Source organism: Haliaeetus leucocephalus, unplaced genomic scaffold, assembly GCF_000737465.1.
Source record: "Haliaeetus leucocephalus isolate CR32 unplaced genomic scaffold, Haliaeetus_leucocephalus-4.0 Scaffold763, whole genome shotgun sequence".
NCBI lineage: Eukaryota > Metazoa > Chordata > Aves > Accipitriformes > Accipitridae > Haliaeetus > Haliaeetus leucocephalus.
In genome coordinates, this window is record NW_010973199.1 from 4,262,811 (window position 1) to 4,289,525 (window position 26,715).

The 26,715-nt window shown below is 37.6% G+C and overlaps 1 protein-coding gene across 1 annotated transcript in view; it reads right to left on the minus strand.

The window, feature by feature from the left end:
• PTPRZ1 (protein tyrosine phosphatase, receptor-type, Z polypeptide 1) overlaps positions 1 to 26,715 on the minus strand; it is a 124,545-nt gene that overhangs the window by 24,133 nt on the left and 73,697 nt on the right. Inside the window, exons 9-14 of the mRNA XM_010581328.1 lie at positions 25,922 to 26,106; positions 25,047 to 25,173; positions 18,218 to 18,261; positions 12,014 to 15,593; positions 8,127 to 8,271; positions 776 to 867 (exon numbers count right to left, since the gene is read on the minus strand). Coding sequence (XP_010579630.1) covers positions 776 to 867; positions 8,127 to 8,271; positions 12,014 to 15,593; positions 18,218 to 18,261; positions 25,047 to 25,173; positions 25,922 to 26,106 — 4,173 coding nt within the window. The remainder of the gene's footprint in view (positions 1 to 775; positions 868 to 8,126; positions 8,272 to 12,013; positions 15,594 to 18,217; positions 18,262 to 25,046; positions 25,174 to 25,921; positions 26,107 to 26,715) is intronic.

The following is a 26,715-nucleotide window of genomic DNA, read 5'->3' on the forward strand; positions in this document are numbered from 1 at the left end:
GTGGAACAAGATATCCTTTACTCATGGGTGAAAATGTGGCTCGGGATCTGCTGCAGAATTAATCTATTTCAGGTACTTTTCATTCTACTCAGGTTGAAAAAGCTGGGAGGGCTGTGCATGCTCCTCTGATATTTTTTTGAGGAAGAAAGAAAAGAAACAGTTTCTCCAAACAACTGTGGTGGATACGGAACCAGAAGATGCTAATGATATTCTGCACTTGTGTATCATTTTTATGAGAGGCTCACAGAGAACTTTCCAGTTGTAACTATGCTAGTAAAATCTGTAAGTTAAAGAAAACCTTGTAATTGCAAATGAAATTCAGATAGATGAGGCATATATTGCTCCTGCTGGTAAAAAGAATAGGTCATGTTCTATACACAGGTGACAAACTCAATTCAAGGCAGAAATACAGCAGAATATGTTGCTAGTGTAATCCTCTACTTTGGGACAGTGAACTAGAGCTATTTAGCGTAGCTGAGATGGCTACACTAGCAGCCATTTCTAGTGAGGCTACACCCCAAATGGCTAGAAGGCACAGTATATCTTTGAGTCAACTCTGTAAGGTAAGGATATTCCTCTTCTGTGTTACCTACAGGAGAGAATATTAGTAACACTAGTCTCTGCCTACGTCAAGAACACCTGTGTTTATTAGTACAAGAGGGTACAAATCTCTGCTTTGCAGATGTTACAGTCTGCGAAGAATTCATATGGACACATACAAAGCAGCATCTTCCAACAGCTAACACCAATCCACAGAACAGTTGACAAAAAATACCTGAGACTGGGAAGATTGGAGCTGGGGGAGCAGAAATCACTCGAGGTGATGTATTATCTTCTAAATAAAAGTGAGCAGTCTGGAAACATTTCCTAGAGGGGAAGAAACATAAATAAATATTGCAAAAAGTAAAACATTATCTGAGACCTTTTGGAATTCTGGCGTTACTGAGTAAGAAAGAAAATCATGGTTTTGAAAACCAGTTTTCATGGAGTGTCAAATACTACTGCTATAACATAAATATTCCCCAACACACCACCAAATTATGCATACAACTTGAAGATACTACAATAACTCAGCATAATACATAGTTCATGCATCTTTACCTATACCAGAGGCAGAAGATAGAGCACACATCAGACATAGTGAAAGCTGAAAGAGGAACTCTGCATCAGGAGCTACTATAGATGCTGCACAACTGCTCCAAGGATAAAAAATGCCATTATCTTCCTTGCTTATCCAAATTTGCACACATAATTACTGTTCCCTTTCATGGGATTATGCTAGCCCGAAGATGGAGCGGTGTACGAGATCAGTTCTGGTAATTCTTTGATAGATCCTACTGCAGACACGGAAATGCAATAAAAGACAACATGCACTGTAACAGACAAAACGGCAGCTCTGGAACTACTATGACTGGGGCTAAACAATTTTTTCAAAACGTAATGGCAACACTGAGGGACACCTTAACCAAGGAGGACGTCCTGAAGTTGACAGACAGAAACAGGGGAATTTATAACTCCAGGAGATGCTAGCTTAGTTGCAAAAACATTGAAGTATGAATACAGATGGAATCAACCTTAACCATGACCCACAATGTTATTTGTATCTGTGCTGTAATCCAGATGTGAAGATAATAAGAATAGCATCTGTTAAGAGTCCAAGCTATTCAAGGGACTAAATAACCAACTGCTGCTGTAAGCATTGCAAAGCCTCCTTAATTAAAAAATCTCCATATGATTAGACATGCTAATAACAATCTTTTCTCTGGGTCACTTAATCTATTTGAAATATTATTCACTAATTAAATTTAAAAAGAAATATACGCATCAGGAAAATACTAATCTCATTTTATATTTACACAATTCTGCTTCTTCAAAGCTGTTGGCTGAAGCTATTGTATAATAGCTCGCTATTTTGTGTAAATCACTGTTATTTTAAATTCTTCTGTACTGTTCCTGTATCACTGCACTGATAACCCCCACCCCCCATATAATCGTTATAATCAAAAAGAAATTTTGAAGCTACTCTGAGAAATAGATAAGGAATATGTGGATGCTGTCATTCTTTTCAGAACCATTAATGTAGATCATAAAGACTTCGGTAAGCTTATTTGAATTAAGCCTCTGGGAAACATGTCCATGCTCTCGGAATGTGTTAGGGAATTTCTGTCTGTGTACAATGCAGATTCTCTTAAAACACAAGAAAAAGTGGACAGCTACCTCAAAGGGAAAATTGTGGCATTCAAAATAGTTCTGGTTATTCACATAGCAATTAAATTTGAAGTCCTCTAAAAGAATCCTCTAAAAGCATATTTGTGATGTTCATGGAGCAGCTTTGGCTTTGCATGAAATGTTTGGAGTAAGACTACCCATTAGGTACTTAGTTTTACTTAGAAATAGCAATTTTGGATGCAGACCAAGAACAACACATTCAGGATGTGCTTGGGAACATCTTTCAAATTTTAAAGAGGCTCTAACACTAGCACCCCATAGAGTTAGCAGCTGTTGAGGTGAGAGAGGCTGTCTCAATGCTAGCATAATACTCGAGAGTTAGTCTCAGAACTGTGGGCAAAATGTCTGATAGAGGTAGGCAAGTATCAGAGTACTTCAAATCACTAAACAGTTTTGGAAAATTTGGCCCTGCCTGCTGGGCACAGAGAATGCTGATGTACTGTATTTATTAAAAACAGTACCAACCAACCAAACGTGCTAACCAGTCTGACACTAAAGCTCTAAAACCAAAAAATGCCCTCCCCCTAATGCCTACTCTTATGAACAATGATCATACATAAAGTTTATGGACTAACATTACAGAGTTTTGTCACCTCCTTGCTTGAGAAAGGACTGAGCTAAAAAGAATTTAATTAGCATAATGGCTTTCACATCTAAAGCAGTACTTAAAATGCCCTCAAAATATGCCATACATTCACTATCCCTCACTGAGCCACTGTATCTTTAATCTTTAACAAGTTAATTGTGGCTGAAAATAAATTACACCCTTAGCGCATTTGGGAGACAAATTCATAGCAGTTGACTTAACCTGTAATAAGACTCATAAATAGGCACTCCATCTGCTTCTGCATCAGCAGTGAAAGCCTTTATGACTAAACCTAATGTTAATAACCACATCTCGTTAATTATCACTTGTTGTTAATGAAAAAAGTGATGACTATTTCAAACTTCCAGACAAAGGTCCCATCACTCAACGTTAACCTGATTATTTAATTTACACCTTTCATCACAGCATTTAGATCTTCAACCTAAAACTGTAATTTGTAATTTAGACACCGCACTTCTTTGAACACATGCTTTATATATGGAGATAGTGCTAAGCCACTGAATTAATTAGAGTGTCTGTATCTGTACAGGAAGGCATGCAGCAGCAGCTCTTCGGTTTAACAGGAGAGATACTAGATCTGAACGAACACTTAAATGTGAACTGCTTAGGACAAGGCTACGCCTCACACTGCAGAGGACATCGTTTTTCTGCTGTGCGAGCCCCCGGACGTTGGCTGAGGATATGTGCTGCCTACTTCCCCCCTGGGGCAGGGACTGCTCAGAGCTTGACTGGGATCATCACCGAGGCAGGCCGCACAGCACGGCGCTGCGTGTGCGTGTGAGTGTGCGCAGGGTGTTCACCGCTTGTGTCGGCCGAGGAAGGGAGCTGAACCTCGGAAGTCAGCGGCATCTGTGACAGGATGGGTTTGCACATCCACCGCTCGCCCAGAATGGTCTTAGAGGCACGATTACTTCTTTCTCTGAGAATTTCAGGGTCTTTTGTGCTCACAGGATATCTGCCAATAGGTATTCGCAAACACTTATTAGAATTTATTTTTAAATGGTTTCAATCATTTAAAGATCTGAGGGATCCAAAGGATCTTTAAATGGATCCTCAATGGATTCACTGATTCAAATTATTCCATTTTTAAATGGTTCCAATTATTTTTTAAGTGCTTGTCAGCTGAAATTTTCATTTTCAAATTTTATTAACACTTTTATTTATAATTTGATGTCACATAGTTAAGAAGTTTTTCCTTCATGGATGGATGAGTGCGGCCTTTGTAAATTTAAATCTGTTTTTAGTGTGTCTCTGCATGTGCGAATTTAACTATCCTTCTCAACTCTGTTTCCATAAACCTAACACAGGACTCAAGGAATCAGTTCGAATCATGGATAAGAAAATGAACATTCTCTGACAGCTGTGTTTCAAAGATATAGGGTGGTAGAGGAAAGTTAAAATTTAAATGACTACTCAGGGTGTTGTCTGTCATTGGGTTGGTCATTTCTGAAGCATTGCTGTCATGTAACTTCTAGGAGGCTTCATGACAGCCAGCTGATATTCAATATGTTTATAGATACAAACGTAGCTGAAACTGCATTAGCAGTCTGCTGTTCACATTATTAGAGCTCGTGTCTTACTGAGATTCACATATATTTGTTGAAAAAGAATCCTGAATGGCACAAATCCCACTGACAACTGTTACCATTTTACTATTCTCCAAGCTCTTTTTATGATAACCATTATAAAAATTGATCTGCACAAATAGGTTGACATTTCTTCCTATACATAATTTCATCAGGTTTATTTTCATTGATCACTTCTATGAACTGTTCCAAAACAGTACACACAAGCACAAGCAACTTCCAGTGTATTATATGTTGGTAGAGAGAAACTTTCATTTTCAGTCACCTTAACAGATACAGTTAATTCAGCAAAATAGGCAGGATGAAGCCATCCAGAAATGAAAAGAACAGAATAAGGAGATTCAAATATCCCTGCTGCATCTCTGCTGCACTCAGTCAAGTAGATAGATACTGAGAGAGATGGATAGACTCTAGATTTGGACAGAAAATTCTCTCTAAAGATGTAAAAAACCCCTATCCAGACAACAAGGCCATTAAACAGGCAAAAGAATCTCCTTGTTTATTCCACTGTAATCTTAATCACACTGAAGAAATGAAAGGAAAATGACATTGCTTGAAAATTGCTTGAATTACAAAAGATTTGATATGCAGAACTAGAGTAGTTCAAAATTGCGTATTTTCCTACTGGCAATTAGACAATCTTTAGACAATATTGCCATTAAAAGTTTTCATCCATGTCAGAGAAATGAATATTTTATCACAGAAAGATTGAAATTGTGCCTAATGAGATAGTGAAGAGATTGGGGAATTTCCTCAAGTGCTGATTAACAATTTCATGTAAAAAAAAAAACCAACCCAAACCCAAACAACAGATGGTACAGAATTATTTTTCTGATACAAGTCATTCAAGTGAAGAACAAAATAATTTTGCCTTTTTTTAACCTTGAGAAACTGGAACTTGTCGCTCTTGGTAGTTATTTGGTTTTTAAACCAAATAACACACATTTTGCATACTAAACACACGTTTTGCATATTCAGATTAGGAGCTAATAATGGAAACAACTCAAAGCGCTAATCACTCAAATACCCAGCTAGGACATACCGATGAAATTTTTTAAGTACTGTTCCCAAAGGAATATAGAATAACTTCTTGCAAACCTAAACTTTTTATGAACTTTAATAAGTGAAAATAATTGGCCCACATGAAAAAAAAGTATTATAAAAAGAAACATTGACAGCTTACACTAATTATTTCAAAATAAACTAAATTGAACCATAAAAATTCTTATAGACTTTATACTAATATTTTCCAGGCTTAATAAAAACTGCATAGCAATGAAGTTAATATTCTGATTTTTTCCAGGCTTTAAAAAGAGGTGAGGGTCTTGGCACCTTTGAAAGAGGGCCACAAAGTCCTGCCTACAATACATACTGTTTATGTTTCATTCCTCTGAAATAAGAAACATGTTACTGGTGTTACCATAATGCCAAGAAAATTTTCTTGAGGATTAACAAAAAAAGAGCTCCATATTTTATTTTGTAGTACACAAGAAATACAGAAAAGATTAAATTCAAGTCAAGAAGATATTACTGCTAAAGGGATTTTTGTTTTATTTTGAAAGACCTATGTTACAGAATTGTTCATTCCCAGAGAAAGAATACAAAATGAACACAACGTTATTTGATAAAAACAAGCTTGTAATGTGCAGGATTACTAGAACTGCACTGTACAATCAGGGTCTTAAAATGGATGGTGTTCTTTGGCAAACAGAAGAGATTTCAAATACTATTTAGCATCAGGGATGAAACCCTTTGGAAGATGAATATGAACATTCATGTTGCGTAACATGAAAGACAGGAAAAGGTTCTCAATATGAAAGTGCTTAGCTGGAAATCCTGTGATGGACAGTATAATTACCCAACTAGACATAAACTAAGAAGCGAGTTGCGCAATTCTTACAGAAACTAACTACTTCTTTGAAAGAAGGAGAAACCTTTTTGAAAATTCATTGCTCAAAAGTGTCTTTAATCATGCTGAAGGCTGACTGACTCGCTAGCGCACTTGCCTGGAACAAAGGAAGCTCAAACTCAATTTCTTAAGGCTAGTCTGTTCAGAGATGGGATGTATTCTGCCCCTGTGTGGGACACACCCTGCTGGGTCAATAGAAAACCAGTGTCAGGAGACTAGAAGAAAAGTCAGTAAGCACAACCCTGACATCATAGCCTAGAGATTACAGTAGTCAGTAACTTGGACAGGGCAGTCTGTGGTCTAGTTCCTCTTTCTTCACCACCTTCATACATTTTAGATTAAGCAAGATTGAATACGGGAAAAAAAAAAGAAGAAACAAGCTCTGGAAGCATCTGTGAGATGTTTGGGCCTGCCTTCCCCCTTGTTCGTACAGCTCTTGGAAGAGCAAGGACGTGTTTCTTGCTGCTAGTTTACGTGTTAGCACTGCAAAAGCAGCAGAAGGATCAGGTTCCTGGCAATCACCAAAGAGCAAGAATCTCCATGGCAGGAAGTTTTTCAGCTTATCTCCCCCTTCTGGACCACCACTGTGTTTCCTCTCTGGCAACCTGCACACTCAAAGAAGCGTTAGGGTTGTGCCTGGATTTTGAAAGCCCTATGAGAGCTTAAGCAGACATATCCCTAGAAAGACTCTCTGGCTTTATCTAGAACCAATGAAACAGAGCCAAAGGCTTGAGCACTGCCGCATACTGTCACATGGCTGACTAGATTCCTGGCATGTTTTTAGCTCAGGCCAACTCACATTATTTCACACAGTGCTTGACACATTTAGGGTTAGCACAGGGCAGAGACTATCCCCAGTAGGTGAAGTGAATGCAGCCACTCTCTTTTTTCCCCCTGTGAGGGAAGAGACTTTAGCTGTACAGAAGAGATCTGTGCCATGCCAGCTGGTCTGTTTTATTTCACAGTACAGATATAGTCTTTTGCCCTCATTGATTATGTTATCATGACTTCTTATATCTATCACTTCTCTTTAGCCTAATTTTTTTCTTTCTGTCTTATCAAGTCACAGAGAAATACGCCCATGAGGGAATCTGAGCATGGTGTGCAGCACATGAAACGCATCCTTAGTTACCCACTGAATGGTTTAAAAAGCTGGGGGAGCAAATTTTGGTTTGGCAGAATCACAAAGTACAACAACTTTTTATCACAGAACATCATAAGAGCTACTCAGTAAATGATTTCAAAACATTTATACTATTATAGTATCATTAAACTATCCTATTTCTGTCTTGCATACAATGTCAGCTACAGCACACTCCTACAGTCCTATATGAATTGCTTATTCACATAGTCCTATTGAGGACCATAGATTCTCATCCTAAATCGACAACTACCTTTTTTAACTGTTAAAGGATTGAAAAGATAGGAAACAAACTCATGCCGTACTATTTATTTTTCTTCTCCCTCCTGTTCTTCCCAGTGCTCTGTTAAGTCACTTGACTTCTAGGCATTAATAATCACAAGTAATTGTTTACTAAAATCTCTCAATATGGAAATAAACTATGTGCAATGGTTCAACCCTCTGCAACCAAAAAGAATTGCAGTTGAGCATTTTGGACAGAAACCACCTTATTTTGTCAGCTTTATGTCACTGCAGCACTGGGAACAATACAAAGACACGGTGAGAGACAAGATCCAGCTTCCCTCCTATAAACCAGCTCAATAACGTCAATCACATTTTTCAAATCAGAGCTCTTTAGAACGGAAAAAAAAAACCAACCAAAAAACAACTTACCTCCAGTATATGAGAATACCCACAAGAATCACTAGACAGATAAAAGTCAGGGCTGATACGACCACAAGTGGTATAACTGTCTTCTTCTCTGATTCCAGACTCTCAGCTAGACCGATACGAGACTCATGGCTACTATTACTTGCCTCTGCAGTCAGAGAAAATTGAAACAGTCCATGTTTAATTTCTGAGACATGCACAGCACGAGTGAATGTGTCTTATAATGAGCCTACTTAATACCACTTACCTCTATTTTTTACTATGTACTGCAGAAAGTGTATACATTTGCAAACCAGCTTACAGAAAATAAGCAGATAGAGGGTAAAGCAAAGTGTTCAAGCTTATGTGACTCAGCCTTCCAGCAGTGGAGACTCCTCTTTGTAAGAATAGCAGGTTGTTGTTAAAATATAGAAGAAGAAAGTTTTTTATTTTCATCTGTTTATTAGCTGAAAGCCAACTGAGTTAAGGAGTCTGAATATATAATAATGGAATGTGTAGAGAACTTTTTGATATTAAACTGTCACTCATACAATGCAAAATCACTTCTTTGGCTAATAGTTTAATAGGAGAATTTTCTTGAAATGGTCCCTACGTGCTTGCCATATTGCACTTAAGCTTTCTGTATTTTAACACATTGCCAAGTATTTTAACTCGCCTTATAGGTACATCCTGCTTCCTTTGAATCTGACTGCAGTACTTCCTCCCCCAACTATACGTAAGCCAGAATTAAACTTCCTATCTCCATCTTACAGGCAATCAAATTATATGGATATGGTCTAGATTTTACATTTCTGTCAGCCTTGTAATGCTGGGTGACAGAAAGATTTGGGCATAGGAATCTGTATGAAGATTAAAACAATGTATTTTATAATCTCATTAAATAAGGGAACACCATGGTGGATGAGACCAATCTTGCATTTTTAACTTTGGTCATACCTCAAGAAGTAAACAGTTTAAAACTGTGATTTTGACACAAAATAACGGATTCTTTTCAATCTGTGCAGTTTACTGTGATCTGTGGCCATTATATGAGTTAAAACACAGAAATAAGCACTTTTGCACTTGTTAGAATTAAACCTCTAGATTTTCTAAGAATGTTTTCTGCTGTTCTGAACAGTCCTAAGTCAATGACTGTTCTGTATGGGAGCAGAATTTTGCATTTAGAAATCAGCTGCACTCCATTGGGATTTCAAGGGACCAATTCTACATGAATAAAAAGCTTTCAGACAAAAGGGAGGAGGGAACGGAGTTGGACCAAAAAAACCCCAACTCAACAAAACCCAAAAAACAAATCACATGTTCTAAATAGTGTGTCAAAATCCAAACAGCTTCACACAGTACAAATTTTCAGGCAGCTCTCTGCTTGCCTCCATTTTCTTGAGTTTAGGGGCTTTCAGGGCTTTATATGCAAAAAGATCTAGGCTCTGATCTTGCAGATGTCTTCGTTTTAGTTCAAAGTACTCTAACACTCTACTCAATCTCTGCTCTTTAAATCCTATAGCTCAGTGGGCAAATTGATTGCAGGCACAAGTTTCTTCTGAAAAATCTGTCCCCGAGTTTCTGATGAGTAGGCTAAACTCAGCATTTCCTATTGATTTCAGAAGAAACTATGTGTATGCATGAGAGATCAGAATATGATCCCTTTGAAGCATTCATACTTGCTTATCCAACTCTGGACTAATTCACAGCATAAAACCCAGTCTTATCTGTGTGATGACAGGGTTCCTTCCAACTGCATGACCAAATCCTACTAGGATTCCTTCTACAGGGAATGAAGAGCAGACTTCTGTAACTGGGGTTTTTTTGCCTACTTGGCCATCACTTCAGTGATGGTGGCTGAAAAGGCAGTCTCATCTATAGTAGATTTCTTTGCCTCCTAATAATTGATGTGTTTGGATCCTTTGCATATTTCTTTATATTAATTTCTCTTAAGAGTTTTTCAACTAAAGTTGCAAGGTTTAGGTAGCCATAGAGGTCTCATGGAGAAAGGCCTAGTTCAGAACAAGCATAAATATGTATCAACAACTACAAAGACTGGGAAAAGTTTAACTGACAATTCTTTCTGTAATGGTCACAACAAGAAGACATTTCACCAATTTCTGGTGAATTCACTGTAATGTATAAATAAGTTCTCAGCTGAGAGTTTCATTTCTTTTTGGTTTTTGTTTATAACTGAATTAAGCACAGATGTCTTTGATTTACAGGAGACCATGTTAGACATGCTCACGTTGAATTTTCAATTTATTAAAAGACAATATTTGGCATCATTTATTGGAAAAAATAATGTACATGAAATGATACTGTATAGTGTCTTTCAATAATACCTAGAAGACAAACTCTGTCTGTTGTACTACTACTACTCCTACTACTCCAGTAACATATAATCCTTTTTGAGTTACTACCAGTAACAATTCAAATGACACCCGTTATGTAAACTACAAATCTCTTATGGTAACACTCATTCACATTAGTAACATAAGTTTTGAAATATTGATGTTCTTTTTGCTTATCTTTAAATAAGTGTTATGCATTTTACACAATGTGGTAACTACTTACCTACTGAACTGATTCACTTATTGATTCAGTTTTATAACACCTACCTTGTTAGGTCTCCTACTAATTTCAGTATGTTGTCTATGTTCTTTTAATTTTTGTTTTCTGTTTTTCACATTCTACTAGCCCCAGCTACAGGGAGTGTCAATTTACCACCTTTTTGCATTAGTATTCTGTTGCTCATGAGTAATATGACCTCATGTGATTTAACTGTGTATTTGTAGGACTGGGCTGAAAATTTCCCATGCCTTGTGGATTCCATTCCTTAGTGGCTTTAGTTGAATGATACTGCCCTCTACAGATGCTGTGAGTACTTAATCGAAGTTCAATTTATTTTCTAAAATACCTATTCAACCTTGTTTCGTTTGTGGGGTTTTTTGGGTTTTTTTTGTGGTTTTTTTTTTTCAAACATCATAGATAATTTCTGACTTTACTCTTGGATTTTCAATACTCTAACAAGAGGCAATGGAAATTACTTGTCTGAATACTTCAGATTTTCCACAATGCGTTTTTAAATAGAAAGGAAATGCTTTATATTTATCATGTTTTTATCTATGTGAGGTTCAGTTTTGCCTTCTGACCTTATCTTTGGAATCATAGACCACAAATACCCTCGGTGACTTTAAGAGGACTAACTAGGAAAATAGCACCAAATATAAACAGGTACAGGAGAATCTGGCTCTAAGAATTTTGGAAATATGCAAATCTGGCACAAAAAGTCTGCATCTCACTGAAATCTGAAGGTGGCATACAGAGTAAGAATGAAAATGAATGTTTTTATGAGTTAAGATGAATCAGAATCAAACTGAAGCATCTTCTTCCTTGCTCAATACATCTTAGAAAATACAAACCAAAACACAAGGAGGAAATGTGCTGCTGTTAAGTTAAAAAACAGAATCTCAGAGGTATGTTTCCTCTGACAGAGGCATGATTTCCTCTGATGTATTTCCATAAGGGCAGCATTTGTCTTTGTACAGAGAACTTACATCCCTCTTAAACCTTTAAAACTAAAATTAAACAATTAACATTGAAACAAATTCTGGTTTTAGATTGTGCACCACCCAACTTCTGCTGACAGTATGCATCTATCCAAAAGCAGAGCATGAATCTTCTTACTGAAGAGTATTTCAGGTGCAGTTTTAAGTAGCCAGAAGAAGCATTCACAAGATAGCCAGCTCAGCATGCACCCCCTGTTCCCCAATGCTTCCTTAATCACACCCACTGGCACTGTTACGGTCTCCTTTTATTATACGTAGATAAACCTTCTCATTCTCTATGGCACAAAAGTATCCCCTCACAGCTTTCCATGGTATTCATTAGACTTATCCATAACTAACCTGCCTCAGAGATGTTGAATACTGATGAGTGATCGCTAGTAACAGATGAGGCTGATGACTGTGATGATCCAGGAGTTAATTCTGAGTTACCTGCTTCAACTGCCCCTTCAGTGTCTCTCTCATTAAGGTCAGGAAAACTGAAATCTGTTGAAGTTTCATTATCATTAAGGCTATCTGAGGTACCTTGGCCAGAACCACTTTCTTCATCACTTGTAAAAACAGCCCAAGACTTAGACTCTGATGTGTTTTGCAATGGGACACTAGCAGTCTGAATGTGGCTCTCCAAAACTGTCGGGTCGTTGTGCTTCTTAGGTATCACGCTCGCTGTCAAAGTTGGTACGGATGTGTAATTACGTCTGTCCGTGGCATGGTTTATCTGACTGTCTGATGCAGCAGTTGAAATTTTCTCTTCTTCTTCAGGCTTCTCAGAATGTGAGCTTATAATTAGGTTACTCTGATCCTTGTTATTGTTTACCTTTGTATTTTGTTCCTCTACTATCATATCCTGAGCTTCTCTATGGGAAGTGCATGAGATACAGTTACTTACAGGGAAGCCATCGTCATATTCATCGTAGTCATCCTCAACTACAGACGGCCACAAATCAGTACTGGACATAATACTGGGAGACAACCCAGAGGATTCTCTGGAAGGAACCAGCAACCTACTCAAAGTTACAGGGATCTCACTTTTGGGAGGAACAGCCGAAACAGAAATATGTACATTTGGTAAAGGAAGAGTGTGATGAATGGACACGTCAGAATCAGAAACAACTGCAGGCATATGATCAGGATCAAAACCAAGTGTAGAACTTGAAGAGACACTGGCAGCCTCACTTCTTTCAAAAACACTTGAAGAGATATGGCTGTCTGCAGGAGTAGCTATGTGTGGTAATGTGTCACCTGTTAGGAAGGGAGTTGTCATGGCATTCGCTGCTTGGGGGGGAAAGGCATTTGTATTTTCTAAACTGGTCAGCTGGAATGAAATATCACTACTGTACAATGTAGGCATAACCTGCTGAACATCTTCACTGTTAAACAAACTGGATGAAACATATTCCTCACTGGCATAAGAAACAGATAAACCTTGAAGTGACGCTGTGGGCTTACTAAAAGTGTTTGGCAACATATCAGCAACGGAAGGTGCAGATGTAGAATGCAGCATGGTTTCAGTTGTAGCAGAACCTGGTGCCATCTGATGCAATATTTGGTCAAATGTAGAACTATCTTTATGGACCCTGGAGCTTTCAGCCAATATTGGATCACTAGGCACAACTGCAGCTGTGTTAAGCAGAGTGCCATCGCCAGAAGATTGGAAGGAGGATTGCAGTAATGCTTCGTTATTTAATGTAGCTGAGGTCTCATAAAAGTACTGCTGAGTCGAGGATAACATTTTGCTATAAGCAGGGGCAGAGAGAGCTTGATCTGAGCTTGCACTAAGCATAGGTTTAAGCAAAGTGTCATCAAAGGCTGGAGTTGTAACATGCAAAGGCTGAACGGAAAGGTGATTTTCTGTAAGTTTACTAATATCATGATCAAATATCTTAGTAGTGGGAAAAGCGAGAGAGACTGGAAGGATTCCCTTTGTGCTAGAAACAGGAAGTGGGCTTTCTTGCAGAGACGTATTCTGCTTAATTACATCATTATTAGAAACAGATGTAGAAAGTTCAGGTATCACTTTACTTTCAGCATTGGAAGCCATTTCACTTAAAGAAGAGGAAATTTGCAGTTCTCTCTCATCTCCATATATAACATCACCTTTTTGAAGCATCTTATTAACATCACTAAACCCAGATGATTCATACGTAATTTCATCTACAGAATCAGAGGAAGAAACGTTAAGTACCGTCAAAGTATCTGTATCAGGCAAAAGGGACTCACTACCAGAGTATGCTTCAGACCAATCCGTATCACTAGATAGAGAGCGTGTAGGCTGCAGCAAAGTATCAGCTTGTGATATTACAGAAGAAGGTTTATGCACCAGTACATTGTTATAGCTGCTAAATAAAGGATCTTGACGAAATACGTCAACAGAATCATGCACAAATTCTGCAGAGTCATAGGAAACAGTAAAGCTTTGGAGGGAGCCCACATTACTAGACAAAGCATAAGGAAGTTCAGACATTGTAGATAGTACATGCATATTTAAATCACTGCTGGATGGTTCAACTTGAGAAAATATGTGAGTTCTATTATGACCAAATATCAGTGTCTCTGAAGCAGCATGAGTAGTCTGATGTGACACCACATCAGCATATTGAGCAAGGCTTGGCTGTATTAATGTATCACCCTCTGCCAATGTCAAAGAAGCATGCAGGGACACCTTATCACTTGCAACAGCTGGAGTAGCACTTTGTGGAAACATTTGAGAAACTGTATACAAACGGTGAAACATTTTACTACTGGAGGAAGCAGAGGAAAATGTAAGCAAAGGTACATCATCAGAGGAAGACAGGGTGGGTTCAAATGACACATCAACACTGGGAAATACAGGTGTAGCATGCAAGGTCACATCACTATCTGATGCAGCAGGGGTAGTGTCGAGCATCTGAGAGTCAAACAATAAGGGGGTGACTAGAGGAAACACTTCACTACTGTAGGAAGGTTGAAGAGGTATCTCACCATTATAGACTGGTTGAGTTGTCTGAGAGAGTACCTCACTGGCAGCAGAAGCAGAACCATATTCTCCAGAGCTTGAAGAGATAGAGTGAGGTGATAATTCAGCAGAGGAGAAAGCAAAGGTAGAATAATGTGGCAATTCTAAATCCGCATCTGAAGTGTCTTGTGAAACCACTGGGCTGCTGGAATAGGGCACGGTAGCTGGCTTTAATCCCTCTACATAAGCATCAGTGTAACTGGTCTGAGACAACTGCCTGCTATCCGATGTATCAACAGATTGAGTTGTCAGATCTGTAGCATTACGAAACCATACATTTCCATCAGTGGAAGAAGCATGCTTTGTAGGCTCATCAGAGCTTGAGGGTGCTACACCTTCTGAAACATACTTAATGGAGCCTTGGGAAAGAACATCATGCACGCTTATATCTGGACTTCCTGAAGGAAGGGTGTCTTCTTGGGACGTCTCCTCTGTAACCAACTGTGCTGAAGAAGTGGTAAGAACTGAACTCCAAGAGTCATCAGATTCCTGATGAGGTTTAAAAGGAGACAATAAAAAACCTTCATCACTATGGCCAGTAGTGGTTATTCTTGTTGGTTCAGTGCCTGAAGAAAGGTATATGTATTCTTCTTCCACACCTTTGGTGGAGTCAATGAGTTGAGGAGGAATTCCAGTAATTGTTTGAGATTCCAAAAAAGGATCTTCCTCTTCTTCTGAAATTTCACTAGCAGGTGGAGAAGTAGGGTAATAAACTGCTTTGAAAACATCATCCTTACCATGCAATTCTTCTTCTCTTGTTAAGTATCTATTTGTTTTAGCTTCATTGGGTTTTGTCCCCATTTTTTCTTGACTGTAGCTGGATGTAGTCACCTGGAAATCTTTCCTTATTTGGTTTATTGTACTGTCAGTGCTAGGAATCACTGCAGTTTCTTCATCCACCTCTGTTTCCTTTTCATCAACTTCATCCTTTGAAAAAATACCATAGCCGAAGACAATTAAAAATGCTTATAGACACTGTACACAAACGGAAACCAAAACTGCAATAGTACATTTTCCTGGCTCTACAAAAACAAGAGAGGCAAAACAAGACAACACTTGAGAATACTGTTGGTCTTAAAGCAAAATATTTAGCTGCCAGAACAGGTATCCTCTTCTGTCTTGAAAATATTACTTATTTGCAATACAAACAAAAAATCCTGTGTCACAACAACTTCTTAAATACTGTGTTACTTTTACTCTGTTTGAGAGACAAAACCCACTCATAGTATTTATGTACTTTATTAAAAAAGCTCTACCTCATTCCTAACAAAGTGCAATTGTATATGCAGCACACATCAATGAAAAAATGTTTTTTCTGCCAGAACATCTTAGAGATTTGCACTAATATCCCAATGTTAATTAAATTGTCATAGTAACAGAATTTGTAAAACATATTTATGACCTGTCCTTAAATCTGCTGAATCTTCAGAGTTTTCTGAAAAAGAAGATTTCAGGATGGTCAGCATAACTGTAACAGTTTCACAAGTGTTGTGAGTGATACCACCTACTCCCTGTTAAGACTCTTGGTTTGCTAAACACGAATAATGATACTTTGTGAAAAATGTGTGTTAGAGTTTTGACTTTTAAGGACAGATCCAAAAAAGAAAAAGAAAAAAAAAAGAACATGCCTAAATATAATCGGGATTTAGGCAGTCCTTAAGGATCTCAGTTCAAATCTTTTTGTCCCCTCTCCAACTTTCCCTGACCCAAATCAAAAAACGGAACATGGAAGCATCTAACTTGCTCAGTGGGCATTTTTGTTTTGACCTAGACACAGCAGCACCCACAGCTCTGTGCTGTGCCCCCATCTAGAACTGCACCAGAACCAAACCTGTCCAACCATAACTCTGCAAACTAGATTGAGGGGCACCTTCAGTTTCTGAAGGGACTTGATTTGACAGGCACACATAGTCCTAAGAGACACCAGCAGGACAGAGCCTCTCGCAAAATACAGTTGCAACTCCTTTTGCTTTTGAAGATCTGGCTTGGTGATGTGCTGGCAATGCCCACCCATTTTTATTCAAAAGCATAATGTTGAGAGAAAACACCCAGAAGACAGTAGACAGGGACACAGTTATCAGTCTAAGAAATCCTCAGTTCCCACTATATTTTAGGCTGAGTAGATCTCTCACTCCTACACCGAAGTGAACAGAGCACAGCAGAGAGAAGAATGTAAAATCAACAGCCTCTAAAAGAACGTGCCCAAGATGAAGCACTGCTGAATAAACTATTAACTGGGGCATTCAGCTAATAGGAGTTGTTAGCTTTTATCCAGTCTCACCAGACTGAGGGCTTTAACCACTAAGCTAGAGCTGTGCTTCACACTGCAGTCCCTTTTTTGTACCAGGAACCTCTACTGCACTGACACAATATAAGGTACCTCAGACATGAATCTCAGGTTTGGATTTCATTCCAAGGGCTAAATACCTAAAATGTAGGGACAGCAGCACCTAGACTACGTGCCCTCAAACCCAGACTGGACTGGACAGGCCCTTGTTTCTGAAAATCGACTTTCTGTAGGGCAATGCCTGCACTTTTAATCTTTCTTGGTTCAAGTAAAAATCAATTGACATTCACTGGCACTCAGTTACTGTCCTGACAGATGCAATATAATAATCTAGATACGTAGCTTACAGCAACAGAGAAATAACTGTAATATTGGTTACTCAGCATCCACAAATACAAGGGAGGGTAAATAGATAGACAGGTAAGCACAGGCTGTCTATTTAACGAACAAGGACTTGCCACTCAGTGAGAATATTGTGGTCATGGATTGAAACTATAAAAATTCTGAGGGATTACTTGATACAAATGGAGGTCTTACTGAAGGAACTGTCCATATTGTACAATTGGTATTAGAGACTGTTCATTGTGATATTTTCACCTCTCTCCTTGCTGGCACACCAGAAATCTAGTTATCAAATATGAAGTCTGCAGACGTAATCATAAAAACATCCAAAATTATGTAAAATAGGGTTATACTGTAAAGTCTAACTTGAGTTCAAGAAGTAAGAGTAAATGACCCTCCAAGAATTTTGGAATAACTGTTAAATTCAACTGATAGCACACTGATGGCAAACACACATGAATCTTACTCTTCAGCACAACTGCCTTCCTCCCTTACTTTAGTGTACTACACACTAAGAACATCATAAGCAAGCTCAAGTCAGAATTCTCTTGAAACAAACTAAAAAGCCTAACACTGGGTGACAGCTTTGATTCTGCTAAATGAACAATTTTGTCAGACTTCACTCAGAAGTGACAGTAACTTGATGCCCCATTTTCAAAAATATTTAGGCATATCCTGTGATATCCCTTACTACTCCATCTATCTCCAGCCCCAGATAACTAGTGAGGTATCTCTAGAGTTATCTAGGGAGAAATATAGCTGAAAGAGAAGGCTGCACATGCATATATATGTATGTATATAAAAATGCAGATAATACATTCAGTTGGTGACATAGTTTTGTAAATTTTCACAGAATATAAATTCAATTTAGTTGAAATGTATGCATTTGAAATAGTCTCTTAAAAATAAATGAATGCTATACCTCATATTCTTCAGTTTCATTCAGTTCAGGAATGAGGTCAGCCTCTATAAAACAAAAATACACACCATATCATCCAACATTTTAAATTCACAGAATTATTAATTCTGCAAGGACTCAACTGATTAGTTAATAAATTTACTGAGACCCAGTCTAAGATGTTTTATAGGATTGTGTTTGGAGAAGTGGCCAACCACCTAGGTTGAGGACTGGCTCTAAGGGTAGCAATGCTCATCTAGACAGGACACGTTCAGCCACAGCAGATTTGCCTGGCTCTAATTTGATACTGCAGCACATGCTGGATCTGCACTGAGAACCCACATCCTGGCCAGGGAGAAATAAGTTTACGAGAACATTTTCTACAAGAAAGTACAGTTTAATGCGGAAATACAGAAGAGAGAAAAAAAGTAAGTCTGGGAATCAACTATTTCTCTACACTTAATCTGAAAGGTCTGAAAATATTCTTGTAGAATGATCTGTTCTATAATTTTCAGACAGCAAATTCCTCATTTGTGCACCCAGGCTTGGGTTAGGTACTAGTGCAACAGCCATGCCATCATATTCAGCATGCAGCAGGCTGCCTGCCTCCGTCAGGGCAAGATCAAAGGGACCCAGCCTTCCCAGAGTCCAGTGCTTAAGGCCTTTTTCAAACTCCCACTCCACTTGATTTAATGTAAGGACATGAACCCAGTTGTATTGCATCCCACAGAAAGTCCCTAATAAACAGGTACTGGGCGCTCTGTGAAGAACTACTCTAAAGGCTTTTGAGGCCTCCCCGCTTTTCCTAAATAAATAACAGTTGAAGCAGGATCAAGAAATTAACCTCCTACAGCCCAGGTGAAAATCCTTCTCTCTAAGTTTAGAGGTAGTCTCTCACCTTCTTCCTCTCTGTTTTTTTGGCCAAATCCAATATTGTACTTCTGATGGTGATCAGCAGGAGAGGCTTCAAAGCAGGTTGCAAGAAACCTACAAATCTCTGGTAGGAACTGGCATAGGTCTCAGTGATGAAATCTAATACCCCTTCCACAGCATTAACTCATCTTACTGCTCTTTTGGTCCACAGAAAGGTCTGTTCCCTTTCTGAATCTTTCTAAGGCCTTCTCCTAAGAAATGTTCTAGTGCTCTGCCTGGACACCAGTGCTAGCACATATTCTGAGGGTTGATTTGCACTAAGGGAAAATGCCAGTCTCTTAGCCTGGGGAACGATTCTAGCAATAGCATCACACAGAGCTCCATGTCTGCATTTCCTCCACAATTCCCAAAGGAAGCTTCCTCAATACACTAGTATAAAGATCCCATCTTTATACTTCTCATCTCTGCAAAGTCAGATGGGGATCTATGACTTAATTTGTATTCTCTTTGGTCTGTCCATATCTACCTTTAAAAACAAATTGAGACATGTATTATATGCAACATACACTAGATAAAGTTTATCAAACTAACAAGTCCATACAGTTTTATTTGTAGATTACAGCATGTAAACAAATTTTGACTAAACAATGCTGTGCAAAACCTTCATAAATTGTTCTTTTGTAACAACCATTTATAAATTACCAAGTACTGAATTAACCTTTCATTAACAAGATAGAGAAAAATTATCTTACCTCTGACTCCTGGAAGCCTAGGAGGCTCCGGGGCAGGGTGGGGAGGGAAGCGGAAGGGAGGAAGGGGTGGAGGAGATAATGATATTCCCTGGCTTCTCAATGACATAAATCAAATATTGTAGACATTAGTTTGAAAGTCTTCCCATAGTAGACCCACACCATGTATTCAATACACTTCTCTGAAAAATGTTTTTAATACAGAGAAGTTCTGTCCACTATTTCTGTGGTCAGTATTCTTGAGTTCAGCTTTAATCAGACTCAATCAGAAAAATAAAATGTGGTGATTGTGCTAGAGTATACAGTAGGGTATGTGCTCTCAAATTCCACCAGCAGAAAACTACAGTTTCTTGCTGTTGTCTCCATGGAGAGGCATTAACATACATATATATATATATAAAAAAATATATATATTAACAACACTAAATCTTCAGGCATTTTACAAAGCCTATTTAAATTCAGTTGGTCACAGAAAAGATATTTGTCAAAAGCATTAGAGACACACACTTATAGAAGTTCTGTTAATCCTGTTGCTGAGTTTTTGATTTGACGGGAGATTATAGAAATTTGCTAATATCCCCCAACCTCGGAGAAGAACCGCGCCCTCCAAAAAACAACCCATTGATGTAGGTTGATGAACAAGCTTGTTTATTTTTTCTGGAACCACAAATTGATTATTCTATAGCTTACATTTTAAAATAAAATAATTAAATCATTAGTTAGAAAGTTTTGTAGAGGTCTTTTTCATAGTCCGTTTTAGTGACAGATGAAGAAACGATAGAATAAAAACAAAAAAAGTAACTATTTCCCTACATTTATGTTCAATGCAAATCTTTAAAAAAATCTCTTAAAACAATCTGATTTGTAATTGTAGAATAACGTGCACAAGATAAATTGTCTTCATTTCTGTATTGTCTTATGTAATAAATGGCATGGCAAGAACAAAAGTAAAGCCTGTTTCTTCTGATTAAATTAGTTTTCAGATCTCTACATTTATCAGTACAAAATTAGAAAAAAGCATCCCCTAAATGAAACATTTAAGATATGCTTAGTGGTTTTTAGGACAAAAATCATGAAGACAAGTTACAAAGAAATTGCATAGTTAGACCCTCACAAAGCATTGCTGACAGCATGAGCTGCCATGCAGGAGACAGCATTTGAGAGCCATATCCCAGCACGGGTTTTTTGAGAAACACCAACCAAAGTCTACACAAAGGAAGATGAGAGGAGAGATATATTCTTATTTTTTCATTTCCTGTGCCAGCAAAAGCATGTAAGTAACACCAGTATTAACTGCATAACAAACTACTGCAGAACTTTCAGAGCTATACAGATGTTATCTAGAGAGTCAAAGCACACATTTAGGTAGTTATTCAAAACCCAATTCTAATAGAAAATGAAAAATTGGTAAATAAATGTTGGACTTTCATCAAAGCTGTCTAAAACACTATGTACATTATTCCCTTCATTTTCAGAAAGGTTGTGTAGCTACATCACGTAGGGCATCCATATACTTTTACTAAATAGAAACTAACTGGAAACAATTTTAATGTGCACACACACTATATCACAAGATGAAAAGCTGCCACTCTGAACAGCTTAGAAAAAACCCAAAGAGCAAAGGTCTCAACTATGACCATTTGCCCAAAGTCATATCAGAGCTCCCGAGGCTTCCACAAACTGAGGCAGAGAGCACAGCCCGAAAGAGGTCCCTCCTCTTACGAAGCACTGCTGAGAACGAGAGGATTTAAACCTGGTCTGTGGAACACCTGGAGCCTCCAGGGCCTTCACTAACCACATACGGGAGGCACCCACACAGGGTGGGGAGAAGGCATGAGAAACACTCTTGCAAGCATCTCAAAAAGAAAAGGCTAAAACAATGCTTGTGAGTTTTTTGAACATCAGATTTGTGTTGCACAGTGTGCTGAAACTTCCCTCATTAAAAGTGGCCACTCCAAGGGCAGAATTCTTCCTGGAAAAGGGCCCATCTAATGCTTCTGCATGAATCATGCCTCACTTTAGCTCTTAACATGAAGATTAATTGATCTGGAGGTGACTGCAGTGAATTTCATCTTAATTAAACTGGCTTACTCAGAGTAATTCTTGAAAATGAAAGTTTTAGCTTATGCTTTATGTGAGTCAATTTTATTTCATGTCTTCATGGTGAAGATAACTTTTCTTTCATAAATTCACAAGCAGGAGCTCCAAGAAATCCCCTTTTGCCTCAAGATCTATAAAGCAGATCACAAAACCAATTTGAAGTTATAGTTGTAACCAGCAAGTTGCTCTGAACAAATCTTTCTCATTAGATATCTACATTCTCATATCTCTGTTGTTTAATATTTGCAATATTAAAATATTAAATATGAAAATATTTGCAATATTTGCAACAGTTAATTCAGATGTAAATAATTAGTAAAAGTAAGTATGCAAATAAACATTAATATTAGAAATGAATGGAAGTTTTTCTCATATTTTAAAATTATATCCAGGGTTGAGACATCATCTCTAAAACTTATTTATAGAGCAATGTACACCCATAGGAATCATCCTAATTACATGGTGGGGATTTTTCCCTGAATTTTCCTCATCCAACACTTTCAGATGTACCACTGTGGAAGTGTCAAAATAGAAGAACACAAAGTGTATTTAATAACTTTGTGTCCACTTCAGATAGGAAGCATCCCAAAGAAACAGTTTTTCTGAAATACGTAAAGTAATTAATTTTGGTATTTCATTTTTATTTATAAACTTCTCCCTCTTTTAATTTTTTTTTTAAATTTAAAATATCCTTGAAACACTCCATTTGACCTGAAATATCCTCCTCAGTTTTGAAGCTTTTGGAAAACTAAAGGAAAAACCTTAGGTAGACCTGAAGCTATTACAAATTTTCAGAACTACCTGAAATTTGAAGAGAACCCCAGGTGTTTATACAGTTCTGATATGCAGATTATTTAACTCTCCTCTTTACAATGCTTTATTTAAAAACAAGAAAACTCAGGATAAGAATATAGATATATACATTAACTTGCTTTAATGCAACGTTAAGGAGACATATTTAAATGTTCAAATGACACAAAACACAAAAATACCATTTTCAGAGTTATGCTAACCTGTTCATATTTTGTACAGATACATCTTTACATTATTATGCCTCCTAGGTATCCTTGCATTGTACTTTCTCATTTCTTGAACAAAAAGAAATGAGTGGTGTGTCTGTGTAAAAAGCCATGAGAATATTGGACCTTTGCTCAGAACTGCTAAATGTAACATTTATTACACCAAATTATCTTGTCTGAGAATACAAATCTGAGAAATTTCTGCTGCTATACTGGAAGGTGAAATGAATTTTCCAGTATGTATTTCCAAAGCAAGGCCCTCAGTCTTCCTCCTACTGAAATGAATGCAAAGCCCCTGCTTTGTATGACTTCAGCAGAAATACCACAGGGATGCCACGATCAGTGGCTGTATCTACACTGCTGGCCTGCTGCAGGCTGCTGAACATCGTCCTCTTGCGGAGTTTGTTCCCCAGCAGTATTTGCTCGCACTGTGCAGTGCTGCCTGCAGTGCTGGCTCCCCGGTTACCCAGCCCCAGCGCTCCTGCCTCCCTCCCTGCCTCTGCATCCACCTTTCCTTCCAAAGGGAGTCATGGCACACAGCGGGGTGGTATGCGACTCACCCTTAGAGCAGGGATACAACAGTAGTAGGAGGGCAGTTTATCCTGTGGATATTACCTACGCTGGATTTTGTTTTGCAGTGTCTGTTTTCAGAGGTTTTGAAGCTGTGATGGCAGCACTGCACTGACTTGATTTGTTTAACTATTGTTTAATAATGACAACACTATGCTGCTTATTTGTCATTCTATGTAGAAATGGATGTGGGGGCATATAGATGAACTCTCATCTGAGAAAATTCTTCAAACACAAACCCAGCAAATTCTGGAAAGGAAGTAGAGGAATATAATATCTAAGAGGTAGATAAAGGATAAACAGGAAAGTGAAATATCAGGCAGAATGTCAGAACCTTGTCAGGGACTTCTTAGAAAACTGAAGAGAAATAGGAAAATTCTGGTAGATATTAGCATAAGACTCCAAAAATGCATTCTTCTTAATACATTGTGTTTGAAAGACAAGTCAAATGTTTATTGAAAATTTATATGTATTATACCCAAACCTACATCCCTCTCCTTTGGACAAAACCACACTATTATAAGCCTATTACTATTGTTAGTTCAGAATTCATATGGTAGAGAATTCATACGGTAGAATCATATTCTTTCTTGCTGTAAAGGAATGTGGTTCCCTTGAAATGAAAAACTGATCTGTTTTCCCAAGTACATCACAACATTGCTAAGGACTTTGCTGTAGCTAAACAGACTTAATGAACTGTAAAACTGAACTTACAAGAATTCATAAACAAACAACAAGAATCCAGGCCCTTAGATAAAAAATGGTTTCTTGCATGATCAGAAAGTCTTTGTTTTTTTCCTATGATTAATTACAGGGTTCTTAATTGAAAACACAGCTCTCACTCACTTTAATAAGAACTGGGTCTGATGCTAAAACTTCCACAGAATTTGAGGAATTATTAAGGACAAGATCAAGCTTCATGCTATAATTTCAAATTATTTCATATTTACCAGCAGGCGGAAGAAGTAAATCTGGCTGTGAAATCAGTAAGATTTGTTTGTTAGGCCTTTTGATTTTTTGCGAGGCAGCATTAAGAAGCAAGGGAATTCCATCACCGCAAGTCCTTTGAAATCAAACTCCAAGTAATCATAAGAAATCAAATTTCAAAATCAATTGATGCAGACTTATAAGTCATATATTGGGTTTGTACTACTTGTTTCCTTAATACTTTGGCTGTGTGGATTAATTTTGGGAGGATGCTTGAACCGTAGAGAAATAATACCAAACATGGTTTTATTTCCCTACATTATATTGCTAAAAGATACACTTGTGAGATTTGAAATCAGGTAGGTGTTTTTCAGAATATTCTTAGAGTTAAAAAAATTAACATGCAGTCTTTCATAGGTAATGTTTTCAAGGAATGGAGCATTACATCATGTAAAATATCAGTAGCAAAGAACATGCTGAAGGTTAACTGCAGCGATTTTGAAATTTCATTTTAGCATATTTTGATAGTCACACATTTTAACTGGTTTGCAAACAAACTACTTCAAATACAGATTTTCAGCCAAAAGTGATCACTAAGCTCAAAAGATGACTTACCTGGGTCCTCTAAAGGCATATCAACAATGACTTGGTCACTGTATTTTCCATATAGACCATTAGAGCAAACAGCAACTATCTGAAGAACATAACTTGTATTGGGCAGCAGATTATTTAGAATAGCCCCCTAAAAGAAAAACCATGTTTAATCATTTACTTGCAGATAAGTATCAAATATTTGGAACTGTTATTTTTTTCGTAACACATTTTTCATATGAACCATAAAGCTCCTTTCTTCTAGGACTCTCATGTATACTGTTCATATTTTATTGCCACAAATGTTTTTCAGTCAACTTGAAAAAAAATCTTATGAATTTTTACATGGAAGATACCAAACTATATAATTATTTAATGCTGAACACTAGTTTAGATAACATTATCTCTGATAAGTTATGAGTCTTTAAAGAGGGTTAGAGGAACAGATCACTTCAGTAAAATACCATGAAGCTGTAATCAGTAACTTAATATATAGCAGTATGATTGTACTGAATCTTATTAGTTGCCTGCATAGGTCATTCTTTGCACATCAGTGAGCAATGAAATACAGATCACTATTAATTGATTAAGGGTTTTATGGCTAAGGAGTTCTGAGATTGACATGGTCATAAACTTTTGGGAGTGGTATGGGCAAATCAGAACAGCAATCTGTGAAAGCTTTCTCTCTTCTGGGCAAGAGAGGCTTTTTTAAAAATATTTTTTTAATTGTCTTTGTGGCTTCACAGCCAAAAAATGAAGTACAGCTTCTGTGAGCTGCAGCCAAAGAAGCAATTTTTTTATTGAATCAGCTCCCAGCTACTGTTTAATTCCTTAAGATAATTAATAGTGAGTGTTTTACCATCGCCCCTTTGTATGAAACTTGAAGAGTTTACAGTTACCAAGTCCTGATACCCATCTGTCAGAAACTCATGCTTAGTCTGGTCTTCTCCATCCAACTGTTGATAAAAGACAGCAAATCTCTCAATTGTGGTGTCATACACAACCCGAGGTCTTTCCCATGTAACAAGAAGACTAGTATAATTCTTTGGATCAGATTGAACATTTTCAGGTTCTGAGCTGCAAACTGGAAGAAAGAAAAGAGGAAAGAACATGATATTTATTAAATGGTACAAATGACTCTACTAATCTTGAGCCACCTCCTGAGAAAATTAATGCAAGTCTTTCACGTGCCTCATTTTTAGCTTTCCACTAAAATATCTGAGATGCCATGAACTATAAACAGAAGCAGCATTTTAACACTAGATTTTCAAAAGCAAGTTAATTTGAGGACTGAGTCCCCTTCTCCCCCCCCTTTTATACCATATTTTGTGACATATTAATATTCAGTTCCCAAGAAATAAAATATAAACCACAAAATATAAAGATTCATATATATGTCCTGGGTATGAAAAATCTCTATTTCTCTGTCTTTATGGTCTACCGGAGTAGCATTAGAAGAGCTGCACACTCTCTCACCAGCTGTAATAGACTGTAATCTGTAGTAGATGGTTTTTAAAGGTTAAAGTTAAACCTATCACACTTGCATTTCCTCTCAATGATGTTTGCATCTTTTTATAGTACCTAAAGAAGAGACAAAAGGCAAATAGGGAGAGGCTAAGAAATGGTTAGGTTAGCAGGTAATGATTTAATGTTGTTATATTTTAAGGCACCATCTAGACATCTGCTGAAGAAG